This window comes from Patella vulgata, chromosome 7, assembly GCF_932274485.2.
Source record: "Patella vulgata chromosome 7, xgPatVulg1.2, whole genome shotgun sequence".
In the NCBI taxonomy this organism is placed as follows: Eukaryota; Metazoa; Mollusca; class Gastropoda; family Patellidae; genus Patella; species Patella vulgata.
This window is the reverse complement of record NC_065885.2, coordinates 56984403-57002927: the sequence shown is the minus strand read 5'-3', so window position 1 is coordinate 57002927 and position 18525 is coordinate 56984403. Positions and strand designations below refer to the sequence as shown.

The following is an 18525-nucleotide window of genomic DNA, read 5'->3' as shown; positions in this document are numbered from 1 at the left end:
ATCCCGGTTGGTGCAAAAAAGTAGGACCTTAAACCCCATTTCATTTCAGTTCCGGATCTTGGGTTATATTTGTTCTATGTTATTCGAATGATTTATGCAGAAAAGTAGCACGCCAATAACCTTTTCAATTCTGTTCACGTACGTTATACGTGTATATGTTGTGTATTATGAGAACAATTTATGTAAATTAACATGGACGTTTTTAATAGTGTATATATACCCCCCCCCCCCCCCCAATAAAACTCAAATCTTTTCATTTTACATTTTTCCAGATACTTTTTCGTGAGTACAGGATTTATAAATCGACAGAATGGAATATTCTCAATCTTCCAGTTATAATGATTATATGTAGATCAATTGACTGACAGACAGGTTCCCACTATCATTGATGTAGAAGTCAGAGTGGAACAACTAACAGTATTCTACTACACAGGGGGCTTGTGATATTCCGATATTTCTGCACATGACGTGTTCGTCTTCAGAATTCAAACAATTCATAGTGGATGTGTACACTAGTATGCGCGAATGTCGAGCATAAAACGGTCGTGATTTTCTAATAGTGTGGATATTTACAGCTATCAGTCGATTGGAAACATAACAACAGATCGTTCGAACTTAGCGCATTGTTTTTAAACTCAAACTTTTATCACTTAAAGTGAATATTAACACCTATTGATCGATTGCGAACTTATCATAGTTGATATTAATAACAGATCGTTGAGACTAAGTGTATAGTGTAAAACTTTTATCAGGGTGTTTTTAAAATAGCGTGTTCATATTGAATCACGCTGTTTGCTGCTGTAGTGTTTAAACCGTTTCCAGCGGATTAAACATAGCGAGTGTTCATCTTTGGAACAAAATCAATCGATTGCAAAGACTGTTAAGAGAGAATCTTTTATTGGCTAAAGGTAATTATGAGCAATGTGTTATAATTGTGTATCTTGAATTGACTCGACTTAACAAATGAAGCGATAAAGGATATTTATAGGATTAGTGGGCTGCTGCTCAGATAGAAAACATAATAAGAGTAGTTGACGTGAATTTACCCAGATAGCATGTGTTATTGTTCGTGCTTCGACATTTTTTTGCTGTAATTTACACTCAATTAAATTTCGTCGTTGGACTGAAGTCAAAAATCCGCGAGCGTTCATGAATAGAGAATGCTCATAAATCGTGTTATTTTGCGCATAATTTCATGAAGGAAGAATTTACCAGAATAATAGGATAACACTAGAGAACTTTTGTTTAGATTCCTAGCTTTAAAAGAGACGTATAATTTAAGAAAAGGAAAAATGGGTGCTAAGCAAGGTAAATTAAAAGCGAGATTGAAAGGCTCGAAAATAGCAAAGAGACTAAAGCAGGGACCTCCCTCAATAACAGCCGCACAGAAACAGATTCTGGAGAAATCCTGGTCTACGATGAGAGAAGACATATCACAAGTGGGAATTATCACTTTTATAGGGTAAGAATTTTAATTATTTTTAGAAGATGAGGCGGCAAACTAATTACAATTCTAGCGATTTTATTTTACTTTGTATGCAGCTGTCGCAGTGCTGTAGTCTGGGAATTATAGCGAATTTCAGCTCTAACGACGATAGCTCAAGGTACGTTTTATTAAACCACTGTTCACAAACGGGTAAAGAGACAATAGCGATGTCAATGATGCAGAATAGAGAGTGCCTGGTAAGGCACGGCATCTCGTCATTCAGATGGGACAAAAAATCGGGGTGTGGTGTACACGTTGACTTACACGTAAAATAACCATTGACTGTCTGAGTAGGCGGAAACGCCACAGTCCACGCCAAATTACCCTGATCACAGTACATGGCATCGTACGTAACTAACGTACGAAAATTAATTGGTGGCTAGCTTTTTTTTCGCACGTATACAGTGAATGGCCATTTTGCTCAGTAATTCCAGCCAGAATTTGGCTATTTTCTAAATTTGCGTTAAAGTTTAAAATATTTGTTTTAGAACTGAAACACATTAACTATTAGTCAATACCAACGCTAAAAACATCAACAGAATTGATTGTGTATATCTGAAATAGACCCGACCGACGCACAAAATAGTGCAATATGACAGCCTCTATGAACAACCCTCGCAGACGCTGTCATTGAAGACAACGTCAATTCTATGAGTTGTAGATGTTATTTTTGTGAAAAATCATTGGAAGAAGAGAGAACATGTTGGGACTGTACGAATTATATAGTCTTTATGGGTGCAACGGACACAATGCTGAAGATAAACCTATTGTTTACAATGTTGACCTCTTGACCCATTGACGCCAATATCATGATCTGTGATGTGTAGATTACGTGATATGGATATCATGGCTACTGACTGTGTCTGAGATACTTCTCCGCAGGTAGCGTGTCTCAGATGTTCAGAATGTACATGGCATATGCCCGGCTTTGTTATCCCGGTTTGTGAAGAAGGGTATGAAGCTCCATGTATTTCATTACACAATGACCATACGTTTCAAAAATGGGGGTTAACGTCCTGTTGTGCTCCAACCGGGATAATGAAAACGGGCATATGTCATGCAGTGTGCTATGAGTGAAATTTTGCCCGGACAGCGGCGCTATGTCATACTCTTATTTCGAATTCCGACTGTCGAGGGTTCTTTTACGTGCACGCCAATGTCTATCCAATGTCAGGCCCTCCGTCCTACATCACGGGGGACCACGCTAGAAAATCTCGATGAACTTTCTCGGCCAACACAGGGATAGAAGACGTGACCTCCTTATTAGCGGACCAACACCCTAGGCACTGAGCCACCATGGCTCCCATTTCACAACAGACTGTTGTTACAATACGATATAGACTAAGGTTACAATACGATATATAGAAACAGATATGCAAGAGAAGTATTAACACAATTATATCAATAACAAAATATTGAATTACACATAGACAACAGATGTTTAAAATGACAGACACATAACAAGAACACGTGGCAACTATATTCGTATGCAATACCCACTTAACATTGATGGTTAGATTTACGTTATATTTACGTCATTTTGGTCAGATTTAGGTTAGCGTCCAATAACGGTAAAATTTTACTGTTAAATTTACGTTACTTTTACGTCAGAATGGTTATGGTTACTTTTACGTCAGAAAATGACGTAAATCTAACGTAAATTTTATGACGGTTTTCTAACCAATTTTTTCGCTTCTAATATTTGTAAATTAAATCGCCATACCAATGTGCATAAATTATAACAATTGATCAATAGTTGAAATCCAGACATAATTATGACATATGTAATATTGGTGATAATTCTAACGTTAATCTAACGTAAATTTTACGTCAGGATTCTGACCGTTAGTTTATGGTTAGTTTTCTAACGTTAATGTAACGTTAATTTTCTAACGTTAATGTAACGTTAATTTTCTAACGTTAATGTAACGTTAATTTTCTAACGTTAATATAACGTTAGTTTTATGTCAGAATTTTAACCGTTAATTTTCTAATGTACATCTATTGTTAGTAATAGCGTAAATCTAGCATTAGTTTTCTAGCATAAATCTAACGTAAAACGAATGTCAGATTAATGTCAGGATACTAACAATTAAATTACTGTTAGTTTTTAATCATTAATTATCGAACCATAATTTAAAATTAGTTTTAAAACATACGTCAGGATTAATTAATCCAATAAAGTTACCAAAATTCTAAATTTTAAGCATTTTGGTACACAACTTGAACAAAATCTGTTATAAATGCAACCTGTAAAGTGTTTACAAAGACAAAAACAGTGGGTGTGGCACCACCCCTGGGGTTCTGGGCATGACCCATAACAAATAGTTGCTATACCTAAAGTATAAGGAATAAATATGTCAAGTTCCAAGATTATCCGTTCAGAATTATCAAAGATCTAAGACAATCTACGAAATTCAAACTCAGCCGTCCTAATTGTGTAACAGTAATATAATAATACGTTTTTTTAAATCAGATAAAAATTATGACCTCAGCTATAGGGTCCACAAGCTAAAAACGTGATTTTCCGTACAATCAGGGGCCATAATTCAGGAAATTACGGACCGATATGCACGAATATCGTAAGGAACCGAGATCTTTGGGTTATAAACTTACATTTCAAGTTTGAACAAAATCGGATAAACATTGCGACCTCTATAGGGTCCACAACCTTGATATACCATATTTTTACACTATTTGAGGATGAACTGCGGCCATTTTGTCTGTCAGTTTTGCGCCGATTTTCATGAAATTCAAACTCAGCCATCCTTAGGATGTAATGATGATATAATAATATGTTTTTTTAAATCGGATAAAAATTATCACCTCTATAGGGTCAACAAGCTAAAAACATGATTTTTCGTACAATCAAGGGCCATAATTCAGAAAGTTACGGTCCGATATGCGCGAATATCAAAAGGAACCGAGATCTTTGGGTGATAAACTTACATTTCAGGTTTCAACAAAATCGGATAAAAATTGTGAACTCTATAGGGTGATTTTTCGTACAAACAGGGGCCATAATCCATGAAGTTTCGATCCGATACATGCCAATACCGAAAGCAGCCGAGATCTTTTGGGGATAAACCTAATTTTAACCTATATTTAAAGTTTCGTCAAATTCGGATCAGAATTGTGACCTGTAGAGAGTCCACAAACAATTCTGGGCGGACGGACAGGGGCGACGACAATATACGTCCACATGAAAATGTGGGCTTATAAAAATTGTGACCTCTATAGGGTCCACAACCTTGATACACCATATTTTTACGCTATTTGAGAACGAACAGCGGCCATTTTGTCTGTCAAATTAGGGCCGATTTTCACGAAATTCGAACTCAGCCGTCCTTAGGGTGTAACAGTGATATAATAATACGTTTTTTTAAATCGGATAAAAATTATGACCTCTATAGGGTCCACAAGCTAAAAACGTGACTTTTTGTACAATCAGGAGCCATAATTCAGGAAGTTACAGTCCGATATGCGCGAATATCGAAAGGAACCAAGATCTTTGGGATATAAACTTACATTTCAAGTTTCGACAAAATTGGATAAAAATTGTGACCTCTATAGGGTCCACAACCTTGATATACCTTATTTTTACGCTATTTGAGAACGAACGGCGGCAGTTTTGTCTGTCAATTTTGGGCCGATTTTCACGAAATTCGAACTCGGTCGACCTTAGGGTGTAACGTGATTAGGGTGTAACGGTGATATAATAATACAGTTTTTTAAATCGGATAAAAATTATGACCTCTAAAGGGTCCACAAACTAAAAACCTGATTTTTCGTACAAACAGGGGCCATAATCCATGAAGTTTCGATCCGATACATGCCAATATCGAAAGCAGCCGAGATTTTTTGGAGATAAACCCATATTTCAAGTTTTGTCAAAATCGGATAAGAATTGTGACCTGTTGAGTACCCACAAACAATTGTGCACGGACGGACAGAGGCGACGACAATATACGTCCACATGAAAATGTGGGCGTATAAAAATGGCACGTTTCCGTTTCTCAGAATTTCACGCTTCTTGCGAGATGTCTACTTTAAGTTTTCAGTAAAATTAACCAATCATACTATACTGCATTGTTTTATTTTATTTTTAGTAACATATTTTATAAACACGTGTGATTATAAATACGGAGTCTGCATTGTCTTAAAGTTATTGGATGTATTAAAATCAAATGAATCAAGACCACAACTTGGAATATTAAACATTTATAAACTGATTGTTGTTTCGTAGACCTATTTTGTTTTATGAGCCAATTTTTTTTTTTTGGGGGGGGGGGGAGTACACCGGCACAGTATTATATTACACTAGGATAACAGTCCAGTAACTTAATAATAGAGAGAGAGAAACCGGGTTTAACGTCCACTCGACACAAACTAGGTCATTTCAGGACTAACATATGGTTTAATTTTATCTCTTTAGCAGTGGGAGGAAACTGGAGGACCCGGAGAAAACCCACGAGGCTGGACAGGCGATCTACTCCTTGTCACGTACAACCGGGGATTCGAAACCACGCCAGTTGACTCAATGACAGACTTTATGATGAAGCACGCACGTGCTAAATTAACCATTCAACCTTTCGGCCATCCAACTCCCGCCCCCCTTTATAATAGATTGCTGCCGTGGAGTTGACAAACATTGGTCAAATGTACCGCTTCGACTTATATACGGAAGGCCTGACAAGGTCAGCTGTCTAGTCGTTCAGATGGAACGAAAAACCGAGGTCCCGTGTACACATTGGCTTGCACGTAAAAGATCCCTTGGCAGTTGGAATTCGATATAAGAGTAGCTAGGCCGTAGCGCCGCTGCCCAGGCAAAATTTCCCTCATAGCACACTGTATGATGTATGAAATATACAGTACTCTGGAATATTTCTCTGCTTGGCCTCATGTAGTCTGGCGCCAAACTAGAAGTTAATATAATTTACAAAATATTACATAATTTTTTAAAAAATCTCTTTGCCCAGTCTGAATGTCAATTTATGGGAAGCGTATATACGTCTATGCCTACCATGAATGTGGATAGTTTATAATCAATTTAATAAATTGACTAACTTCCACAATAAGCAAATATAAATTATCATACTGCAGCATGAATTTTAATGATTTAGAGGCCTACATATTTTTGTAAGTGTATTTTGTATTACAATTAATAAAACAAAATATATTATGTAGTCAAAGCTTATAATATTTTATAATCTTGATTTTTTTTAGTCTTAATACCCGGTACTCCAAATTCCCCATGTTTCAATGTTTTTGTTTTTGTTTTTAAATATAATGCAAAGATCAGCTATATTTGGTGAAATACGGGGCTTTTAACTATTATTTGCGGTCCATAATTCAAACATGTACAATGTACATATGCCTTACATGTACGTGCCTTTCGGTCCAAATTTACATAAATTTAGATATTATTTTCTTATCTTATATGCATGTACAGTTTGTTCTGTGTAGAACAAACGTTTTTTAACCACTTAAAATATATTTAATTTAGTCCTTATATAAGTTATAACAGCCTTCACAAGGTACAGTGACCAGTTGTCCAGTGGAACGAATATGTTGTCCTTTGACCTATATAATATAAAGACTCGGAAAAGTATAAAAATAAAAAATGCCGATAAATTTGAAGTAGGGACCTATTCGCAATGTAATAGTAATTACTATACATATGATATTACGTAGTTATAGTCTAAGTATAACATCTTCTAGTGTGTACAGTCCATAGTCGGATATTATCCATTATCACAATATCAAAAACGTATTATAGCGCCATTTTGGAGGGTGAACCACGTGATAAAGGGTCGGGAGGTCATGGTCAAGATAAATTAGTCAATACAATTAGATTACTGTTGATTTCGCCAACATCGATATATTATGTTATTTCTGTTGACAGATTTAAATGTTAGCGGGTCTACGTGTGTTGTCTGTTTGAGTATATTGTCGACATTGATTGAACTCAATCATTATTAAACTGATTTTCATTGGTTTATTTGTACTCAGCTTTCACAACTCTTGATCCGGAAACGGGGTATGCTGGGAATGTTATTTTAACAATATGGCGCGCATGTTGAATATAATTCGCGGATTGCGAGAAAAATTTACAATTTACAGCTACTTGGATTACTTAGATTACTTGGATTACATAGAGGAGAACAAGATATATTATAGTTATACCAGTTATAGTTGAGCGAGTTATATTTGAAGGTAAGTTACTTCTTATATAGATTACAAATTCAGCGATGTGAAATTATCAAAACATCGTTCTACCCAAACTAGTGGATCGATGTTTTAAGACAATTTTTAAGTCATTATTTTCAGATGCTTTCACAATTATTTTTAATTAAATGTTAAAGGAATCATTTGTCACGACATCTGACACAAATTTATAACAATCCAACACTATTTTCAAGTAGAATTTGTGATTCGTAAACATAAACATATTATAGATTTTGTATTTATATATTATATATTTAAGCAATTGCTTTGAAACTAATTGGCAGAAATAATTGCCCAAATATTAGAATTTCAAAACCATTTAAATTTTAGAATCGGGCTTATACATTTTTTAATTGGAATTTTTATTAATTTTGATTCGGTCCGAAATCGAAATCTGGTCCCAAAAGTGGTAATTTGTTTTCCAATGAATTAACATGAAACATGGTAGAATAACAGTTTGGTAGGTGCAGCCTGTTTCGCGCTTAGTTCATAGTTCATTCAAACCTCAAATTAGTTACTTTAGTAACCTAAATTGTATCGGCTCTGCTCTCTACTACGATACTGTCAGCTCCTAATGACAACTAGTATGAAAATAAGACTTTTCCCCATCTCGGTTCTAAGGCTATTTTGGAACCCTTGGCCTTACCGTCTATTTTTCACTGTGATTCTTCTTTGGTCGCCAAAAGGAATCATTTCTTGTCACATCCAACACAAATTTATACAAATCCAAGACTATTTTCATGTAGAATTACGCGATACAAAAACATAAACAACTTTCATTTGAATTGGGCCGCCATGTTCAAACTAACGCTCAGCCAATATTCCAAATTTAGGAATGGAAATAGAGTTGGATTTTTATAAATTTGTGTCGGATGTTGCAAGAAATTTTTCCTTTTAGCGACCAAAGAAGAATCACGGTGAAAAATAGACGGTGAGGATTCCAAAATTGTCTTAGAACCGAGATAGGGGAAAAGCCGTATTTTCATACTAGTTGTCATTAGGAGCTGACAGTAACGTAGTAGAGAGCAGAGCCGATACAATTTACGTTACTAAAGTAACAAACCTCACATGAGCGTTTCATACTCCACTTCGTACCATTTCCTATGTTTTTAAAATCAGTTGAAAGAAATTGAATATGCCGAACCAATTAGAATATGCACGAGATTGGTACTTCAAACTAATTACCAGGAGTTTCTTTTCCTAAATGTGGTTGAAATGAGTTGAAAGAAATTGACATAAAGGCGAAACATAATTAAACGATTAAATAGACTGAGAATTCCAAAATGCGACGCATAATGTATTACTAAAAGATCCTCTTCTGAGCGCTAGCCAATGGTCACTGTAGTCAGATCCATATCGTCGGTTTCGCTTGTTTCATTTAATAATCCTTAAATCAACTGAACTCATTGTAAGTTGAAACTGCGTGCTACATGTATATGATATGGTTGGGTTATTGGAGCCTAAAAATAGAACACTGCAGCAAGTCTCGATAAGGTGTGAAGATTGGCGTACGCGTGTCTTTGATCTGTTATATATATCATGGACCGTACATGTACATGTACGGTTATATGATTATATCATGGGGTAATTCTGTTATTTAAACCCGGGCATTGTCATTTGTCTTCTTTTAAACAGAAATATGTCTATACCTATACATTATTGCTTCATTAATATGTTCTACATTTGTAAGACTTACATCAATGGACTATTACAAATCCAATCAAATTACGGAAAAATTATAATAATTATTGAACCCATTCTGTTGAGTGACCTGTGATTTGTGATTATTAATAATTAATTGGTGGTTGTTTAAGCGGTTAAAAACAGTTAAAAGATATATGTGTACTCATGGAATTATCAATGCATACAATTCGCTTTTTGTTATTTAATCATTGTAGCTAATCTCGTTCGGGAGCCATTTTTATAAAAAAAATGTTCTTTTTAATATTTTAACAGACTGTGGTATATGACTTAAATGTTTCATATTCATGTAATTATCAATGCAGGAAATTCGTTTTTTGTTATTAAATCATTGTAGCTAATTTGTTCAAATCGTTTAATTATGTTTCAATTTCTTTCAACCGCATTTAGGAAAATAACTCATCAGTTTGAGATACAAATCTCATGCATATATTCTAATTCTGGTTCGGCAGCAATTTTATAAATTTAGCGTAGCCGTTTGATTTGATCAAATCGTTTCACCTTTATTTCAATTTCTTTTAACTGATTTCAACAACACGGGAAAAGGTACAAATCAATTTGAGGTACGAACTTACGAAGTGAAGTAAGTAACAGTCATGTGAGGTACGAATGAACTAAATACGAAACAGCCAGGTTCCGAAACAGTTGACATCCGTTTAGGTTACCGTACTCCTTTCACCCCCCCAAAAATATGGCCTTGACGTTACAGACTCGGGTAGGTGACATTTGGACTTGGGTATAGGTGACGCCTCGGACTGTCAAATCCATTTATAATAAGCCAAAAACGATTTTAAAAAAAATAACATGCAAGTAAAATTACCGCTCGTCATCAAATACAGCACGTTGAATGATTACGAAAAGAACGATTTATTTCTTTATATCTGTAATATGTACATGTATATAGAAAAGTTGCTGATGACTTTATTAGAAATAGGCAAATTCAAAACATGAAGAAAAATATTTATTAACATGAAACACATGGTTATTAAAAATGCTACACCAAACGTTAAAACATTTCCACTTGCGGTTCTTTGATAATCATTGTTTCTCGTAAAGTAATATATTTGTTAAAAAAGAATAATATGCTGATGAATTTATTTGACAATGACCTACACAAAAACAAAAGTAAATATTTACACGACATGTTCTCTTTTTACAAAACTTTGTTAACCATCTGTAAGCGGCACGTTGACATGCATTCCTCCCCAGGCCTAAACAAAGCAAGTTTTTTTGTGGAAAATATTAGAAACGGGACAACCGATAATCCAGATGTTGTATTATGTGCTAAGAAACATTATTGTTCTTTGGTGGATGATGAAAACTGTGAGTTGTCAATCATTGAGAATGGCGGCCGTGTGTTGATTGCAATTATTCTGTTTTACGAAAAACATTAGCATTGATCGGTCAATCAAGCTCGTTTACTATTTGATAAAAGAAAAACAATGAAGTATTACTAAATATACACAAATGTCGTGCTACCATTTCAAGCAGGGGGAAAGGGAAGATATATGTGCTACCATTTCAAGCAGGTGGGAAGGGAAAATATATGAAAGCCAAACAAATTCTAATGATTTTCGGATATTACTTAATGACTTGTTACTCTTAATCAGATTTTAGTGTATTATAAATGTTTTATTACCGAAAAAAGTAAACATATGCGACTAACCCTGCATTGGCCGAGAAAGTTCATCCAGATTTTCTGGTGTGGTATCCCCTTGTCAGTGATGCAGGACAATGACAGCTGTCGAGTCGTTCGGATGGACCGAAAAATGGAGGTCCCGTGTACAAATTGGTATTGCACGTGAAAAATCCTTTGGCAGTTGGAATTCGATGAGTAGGACGTAGCGTCCTGTCATAGCACACTGTATTGCGTATGCCCATCTTCATCAGCTCAGTTTAGGAGCAAATTGTTAAACTTCATTTCATTTCATTATACTGTTACATGTCTTTTTTTAATTTGAACAATTTCTTTTATAGGACACTTCATTACTCTTTGAGGAAGAACGAAAAGAGAATATTATTTCAAGAAAGAAGTGGAAATATAAACACCTTGACGTAGGTACATTTGATATATGATACACATTAATAATCAATACAATCCAATAAAGAATCAAGATGTCATATTGGACAAAGCGTAGACGCCTCAATGAGAATGTAAACCGACACATAACCACAATTGAATTAAACTCTGAAACAACAGCCAATGAAAACCTGCATGTACAAGATACCCAATTACGTGACTTCCGAGAAACTAACTTTGCTAACGAACTTACATGTAATGCTGACTTTAGCGATGAAATTGATAGTGATAATACATCTTGTACAAGTACATGTACTGATTCTGACATTGATATAGAAGATTTAATTGCTAACTGGGCTATGCAACACAACATTACACATTCAGCACTTTCTTCTTTGTTGAAAATTCTTTCGAAAAAATACCCAAATCTTCCCAAAGATGCAAGAACACTACTTCAAACATTATCAACAAACAAAGTATCCCCATTAATCAATTCTGTGTCAAGTGGTTCTTATTATCATTTTGGTATTGCCAAAGGTCTTGAACCCTATTTAAAACTGAATGAATGTCTGAAGGAAGATCTAATAAGCATCCAAATTAATGTTGATGGGGTCCCATTATTTAAAAGCACTAACGGACAATTTTGGCCCATTCTAGGAAAGATACAAAAACCATTTGTCTCTGACCCCTTTGTAATTGGGCTATTTTATTCAACCACAAAACCAAAAAGTCTAGAATTTCTGTCAGAGTTTTTAGAGGAGTACAATTCAATTCTGGCCAATGAATCACAATTTAGAGTTGAGATAAATGCATTTATTTGTGATGCCCCTGCTCGATCCCTCATCAAGAATATCAAGTCCCACACTGGGTACCATTCGTGTGAGCGTTGTATACAGTCAGGTGTGTGGTCCAATGGAAGGATGACCTTCCCTGAAGTCAATTCAGCTTTAAGAACTGACGTAGCCTTCAATGAAATGGTTGATGAAGATCACCATCATGGACCCTCTCCTTTGGCCAATCAAGGATTTGGTATGGTCAGTCAGTTTCCATTGGACTACATGCATTTGGTGTGCTTGGGTGTTATGAAAAGACTATTGTTGTTGTGGGCAAAAGGACCGTTAAGAACAAGACAAAGCGCTACAAAAATAAATCTAATATCTCAATTTTTAGAAAAACTTAAAAACTGTGTGCCATGTGAATTTGCTAGAAATCCAAGAACCCTGAATGAACTGAAAAGGTGGAAAGCCACTGAATTTCGCCAATTTTTACTATACACCGGTCCTATTGTTTTATTCGGTAATATACCTGATGCCATGTATAAGAACTTTTTGCTTTTATCGGTCAGTATCTATATGTTACTCCACAAAACGATGTGCACTGAATACAATGATCTTATAAAAGAATTATTAGTCATGTTTGTGGAACATTTTTCTGCCATATATGGATCCGATTTAGTTGTATACAATGTTCACAATTTGATACATTTACCTGATGATGCTATTAATTATGGTTCGTTAAATAACATATCTGCCTTTCCATTTGAAAATTATTTAGGCAGCCTGGTAAAATTAGTGCGAAAACCGTCAAATGTTCTTGAACAAATTGTTCGAAGGCTAGATGAAAAATTAAACTATGCTACAAGTCCTACCCCTAAATCATCGCCCCCACAGCTACGTAAAGAATATCGAAATGGATTCACACCATTAAATATGCATGTCCAGAATCATTTTCGGGAAGTGAAGTTAAATGGCTTTATGCTATCAATTAATGAGCCGAACAATTGTGCTAACATAGGGGGTGATATTGGCTTGATTAGAAATATTGTTTGTTCAGGAGATGAAATACTTTTGATCTATCAGAAATTTAATCAACAATGTAATTTTTTCGAATATCCCATTAACTCTTCAAAAATAGGTATTTATGTTGTATCTGAGTTATGTGCAAATTTTTCATCAAAAAAATTAAATGAAATAAAAAACAAATATGTTATGCTTCCATTTAAAAAGAAGTACGTAGTTATACCTCTAAATCATGTATAAAGATGCATTATATGAACGTATGATTGAGAGCTGTCTGTTCCTTCTATAATGGTTCATAATTAATGAAAAATTGAATTCAAATTACTTTATTCTGAGCAAACCTATGAGCATTTGAAAATATCTACATGTAGCTAGATTGTTCATTATCATAGCAATGGTACATGTACATGTACTCGGCAACCAAGGCCTTAAAATTCACCCAGTGGTCTACATTATTGGCTTGTTGTGTAAATAATGTACATAATTCATTCAATATTTGATTCTTGAATCTAAATAAAAGACCTGTTGTAGGCAGTTTAAGTTTTAATGTTAATGCATCTTTAAGCTAATGTACACGTACATTGTACTGTAATTGTAAATTTAACATCAAAACTTTGAAAATATGTATGAATTATTATATATACATGTATATTACTGTAAATAGTCCAAACACATGATATAAGACTATGATTGTAATAAATGTAAAACTATATTAAGCAAACTATACATGATTTGTTCTTTCGACTTTATGTTTGCTATGAAAAGAATCTGTTAACTGTTATGAATACTGTTAACTGTTATTTTCAATTTGAAAATGAAAAAGTATTCCTATAGGTCACAAGGATTTCAGGAAACCGAGATACATGTACATGCAACTCTGAAACAAATCCTCTAGTCTTAACCTAATGATTTCTGTGGGAGTGGGTGGGGGGCATGGATTAAGGGCTGTCATTGAGTAACATGGTTTCAATTTCCAGGTGGACAGGGTAGTCTGTCCAACCTTGTGGGTTCTCTCCAGGTAATCCGGTTTAATCCCACGGGTAAAATCCCCTTAAATAAATTGACCCATATATTACATGTAGTTCCGAGATGACCTATTTTTGTTATCCTAAACTAGTATAAATAATGTAGGCTTGGCACATTGCACATACCATTATTTGAAATAATGGTACCCCAACATCAAAAGATGCTGTCACCTCTGTATTATAGACTTCATGTTACAATCTGTAATTTTAAGCAATTAAATTTATACTTGTATTATTTTACAGTTTAAAATGTATGCAGTTGTTGAATTCCTTGATGATCATGAAGTTGCGGTTGTAAATGCTGACTGGGTGTTGCCAAATGGATTCTGTTTTTGGCCACCATTTAAGAATGCCAGTAAATTGAATAAGTGTGTCATCAACTGTGTGGAAGCAGATGAAAGTTGGCTGAAACTTAAAGTTCGCAAATTCTCAGAGACCAGTAAGTCTTTATGGCGCAGTATATGCATGTATTTTTCCTTGGATGAGTGCTGTTAATGTCAAAAGTAAACCAAAGATAATGTCATAATTTGATATGAATTATTGACTTGTCTTCACAAAAATCAGAATACATCAAAGTAAATTCTTCTTTAAAAAGATTTGTCTGGTAACAATGTTCAATTTGTATAGCATTTATATATTACATATTTATTGTAGGTGACTACAGCAAAGCAAGAGAAAGAGTGGCAAGGGCAGAAGAAACCTCGCAAGTTGAATCAGATGTGGAAGAGATCCAGCCGAGGAAAAGAAGGTATATTTTAAAATATTATTTATGTGATGCTTGAGGCATATTACTTCAGGAATGTAAATGTTGAAGCTTTTTTGATTAAAAATTATGACATTTATTATGAACCATTTGAGACTATTCATGGATAATAGTTCATGCAGTGGACTGAACTAGAAGATTTCATTGTTTACAATTTATTAAATTTATTATTTCAGGCAACCTATTCGGTTCATTGAATCCTCCAGTGATTCTGAAGATGAGCACCAAAAACACCCATCACCACCAAAAATAAACACTTCCAGATTAAGTAAGACATTAATATGCCTAATAAGTAAAAATGATAGTGAATGCTCTAAATGAAGCAAATTGGATGGATTATTAATTTTTTAAAAAAGAAATACATGTAACTAATGCTTATAAAACAGTTATATATTTGTTTTATTGTTTCTTGCATTGTATAGGCATGAACTCGCCAGTGACACCATCTACACCTCAGCGGTCAGTAGAGCAAATTAGACGACAATTTACAACAGGTAATATCACACTTCAATAGTGATCAATAATGAAACGGAAAGCTAATATTATTACAAACTTCAATAGCCATAACATAAAAATTAAGTGAAAGATACATAATTGAAAATTTCAGTTCCACTCAGAACCGATACATGTATATTAGCTTTTGAATTTTAAGCCTAGCCTCGATCATCATTACTAAAGTTGATATGGTAACAAAAACATAGTCTTGATTATCCATATTTGGATTTAATCACCAATGAGCATTGAGCAGCAGATTGGATTCAATTTCAGTGAAAATCTGACACATAAGTTGACATCGAGAGTTAATTATATGAAAGAGTAGACTGTAGAATTAGTCATTTCCTTTTTTTGCATACATTATATATTCAGGGTGTGAATACTATTGAATTTCAGGTGCTGGCCTAATTAGCTCCACCCCATTAGCAGCCCCTGAACGACCAATAGCACCCAAACCAGTAGCACCAGGTAAGAGAAGTGTTGAAATGACAATTTTTGTTTAGGTGAAAGGTAAATATGGCTGGCAGAGGCTCAGTTAGTAAGGTACTTGCTCAATAACCAGGTGTAGGATTTGTTCTCAGTGTTAACCGAGAGTTCCTAGGGATTTTCACGGGTGGTGCCTGGTATGAAAAAGTATCAAGTTGTCCGGATGACATAAAAGTCCCGAAAACCCTTGACAGTTGGTATTTAGAAAAATAGTAGGCCATAGCACTGGGCAAAATTTGTATATTGTACATGTATATCATGTCTGTCATCATTCGCCCATTCGATGCAGAAAAGTAAGACGTTAAATCCCATTTCATTTCTTAACAAATAGTCATATTAACAAACCGTAGCAAAGTACATGTAGGTAAGGATGCACCGGAAAATTTGTCAATGTTATCTTATTCTTTCAGCTTACATGTTGCAAATAATTACAATGCTGGAAAAAATAAACCAAAGGATGGACGATATGGAGAAAACCCAACGGGAGCAAACTGGAAAATTAAACCAACTTTTGATTGTTGCTGGTGTCGCTGGACCAGAATTAGAACTCCCAGCATCACTTAAATTGCCTATGAGTACAATCGTAGAATGTAATGGTGTAATGATGTCGCTGAAAGACAAGAGCACAAAAGAGAGTTTGGTAAGTTTATTTTGTTCATTAAAATTTTCACGAGTTACATTACCGGTAATTTCAATACACCTAGATGAAAGCAATACCCAAAATATAATAGAGAGTGATAAATAAATGCGATAGTAAAAGCATAAGTGCTATTAGCCTGAATTTGGATATTTGTTCATACTGTCATCCTCTTTACAGTCTCTAATTTACAAGCAATTGCTGCCAGTGAAAAATTTAAACATTTCTATAAAAAAATATCACTTTTGTTTTTACAGATCTTACATTTGAGTACCATTGGGGGTACAAATGCAAAAGAAGTGACAAAAAGAATAATGAAAGTTTTGTTTACCGATACACTCGCTACTCATTACAATTGGAAGGGAAAGGGGGACAAAACAGCTTTTTCTACACTGATTTTTAAAGACATTATTGAAAGTAAGTAACTAGTTTTACAATCATCACCCCTCTCTGCTTACAGACACCCTAGCGGCTAAAATTAATACCAGCTTGGCTTTAAATTTATAAAGGTCCTGAGATGATAAATATAGTATGTAGGTGTTTCAGTAGAGTTTGAGTACTCTAATTCACAACGATGCATACAGAACACAGATAGTGCAATATGTGCAATATGGGAGAGAGAAATGGGATTTAATGTCCACTCGACACAAGCTAGGTCATTTCGGGACTAACATGATTTAATTTTATTGCTATAATTTGCTTGCGCGTCTGGGTCTTTAGCAGTGGGAGGAAACCGGAGAATACCCACAAGGTTGGACAGGCGACCCTACTCCTTGTCACGTACAACTAGGGATTCAAAACCATGCCAGTTGACTCAATGACAGGCGTTGTGATACAGCATGCACGTGCTAACCTTGCCACCCACCCCCACCCCCCATTATGTGGAAGAGTGTTAAATTATTTCATAAATTTTTTTCAGGAGCTGTACGAAAAAATCCGATGACCAGGTATGCAACAGACTTAGAAATCAATGAATGCATTAAAAATTGGCTTCGTTATGCGCCAGAAAGAATGAAAAAGGTCATTTTGTAAATATATAATTTTTTTCTGCATGTGTATTTTGTTGGTAATTTATTCACTAGCTCTGATTATCTCCCTTGTTTGATGGTCTTAATATATTGGATAGGTGAAAATTTTCAAAACTTTGTATATACCGGATTCTCTTTTTTTAATTTTCGTAGTTTAAGTTTGGGTTGGGGGGGGGGGGGGGGGTATCCTTTATAGTGCTAATTGTTCCCCTTTTTTGCTTTTTGATATCAATGTATGTTTTAATGAAATTTCTCTGTAATGATGTTGTTATTTTATGTTGTGCATGTATATAGTAATGGTTTGTTCATCACAGTACTTTTTATATTATGGATTCATATTTTTTTTTATTTTCGTAGTTTAATTTTGGGTTTGGGTTGGGGGGGGGGGGGGTATCCTTTATAGTGCTAATTGTTCCCCTTTTTTGCTTTTTGATATCAATGTATGTTTGAATGAAATTTCTCTGTAATGATGTTGTTATTTTATGTTGTGCATGTATATAGTAATGGTTTGTTCATCACGGTACTTTTTATATTATGGATTCATATTTTTTTTATTTTCGTAGTTTAATTTTGGGTTGGGGGGGGGGGGGGTATCCTTTATAGTGCTAATTGTTCCCCTTTTTTGCTTTTTGATATCGATGTATGTTTGAATGAAATTGTGCATGTATATAGTAATGGTTTGTTCATCACAGTACTTGTATTCTTGTTATTGAATTTTTTTGTTATATGTTTTATCATCCATTTTCATAAGGGGGGTTGAATGGCTGAATGGTTAGCACCTGCGCGCTCTATCACAAAGCCTGTCATTGAGTCAACTGGCGTGGTTTCGAACCCTGGTTGAATGTGACAAGGGGAAG

The 18525-nt window shown here is 34.8% G+C and overlaps 1 protein-coding gene and 1 long non-coding RNA gene across 2 annotated transcripts in view; both read left to right on the top strand.

Moving 5' to 3' along the window:
* The first annotated feature begins 421 nt into the window (after window positions 1–421).
* LOC126827740 (uncharacterized) overlaps window positions 422–18525 on the top strand; it is a 63472-nt gene continuing 45368 nt past the window's right edge. The window contains exon 1 of the long non-coding RNA XR_007682857.2: window positions 422–1462. This is a non-coding gene — a long non-coding RNA (uncharacterized LOC126827740). The remainder of the gene's footprint in view (window positions 1463–18525) is intronic.
* Window positions 7054–17826, top strand: LOC126827739 (uncharacterized). The gene is made up of 10 exons (XM_050557240.2): window positions 7054–7702; window positions 11393–11470; window positions 14503–14698; window positions 14914–15007; window positions 15199–15290; window positions 15445–15516; window positions 15914–15985; window positions 16414–16643; window positions 16898–17057; window positions 17560–17826. The coding sequence occupies exons 3-10, from the start codon at window positions 14509–14511 to the stop codon at window positions 17670–17672; spliced, it is 1023 nt and encodes a 340-aa protein (XP_050413197.1). The 5' UTR covers window positions 7054–7702; window positions 11393–11470; window positions 14503–14508; the 3' UTR covers window positions 17673–17826.

Excerpts from the sequence above, each read along its gene's own strand:
- LOC126827739 (XM_050557240.2), top strand. The coding sequence starts at position 14,509 with ATGTATGCAGTTGTTGAATTCCTTGATGATCATGAAGTTGCGGTTGTA. Across the intron at positions 15,986-16,413 it reads ACCCAAACCAGTAGCACCAG|CTTACATGTTGCAAATAATT; the intron begins GTAAGAGAAGTG and ends TTATTCTTTCAG. Across the intron at positions 16,644-16,897 it reads AGAGCACAAAAGAGAGTTTG|ATCTTACATTTGAGTACCAT; the intron begins GTAAGTTTATTT and ends TTGTTTTTACAG.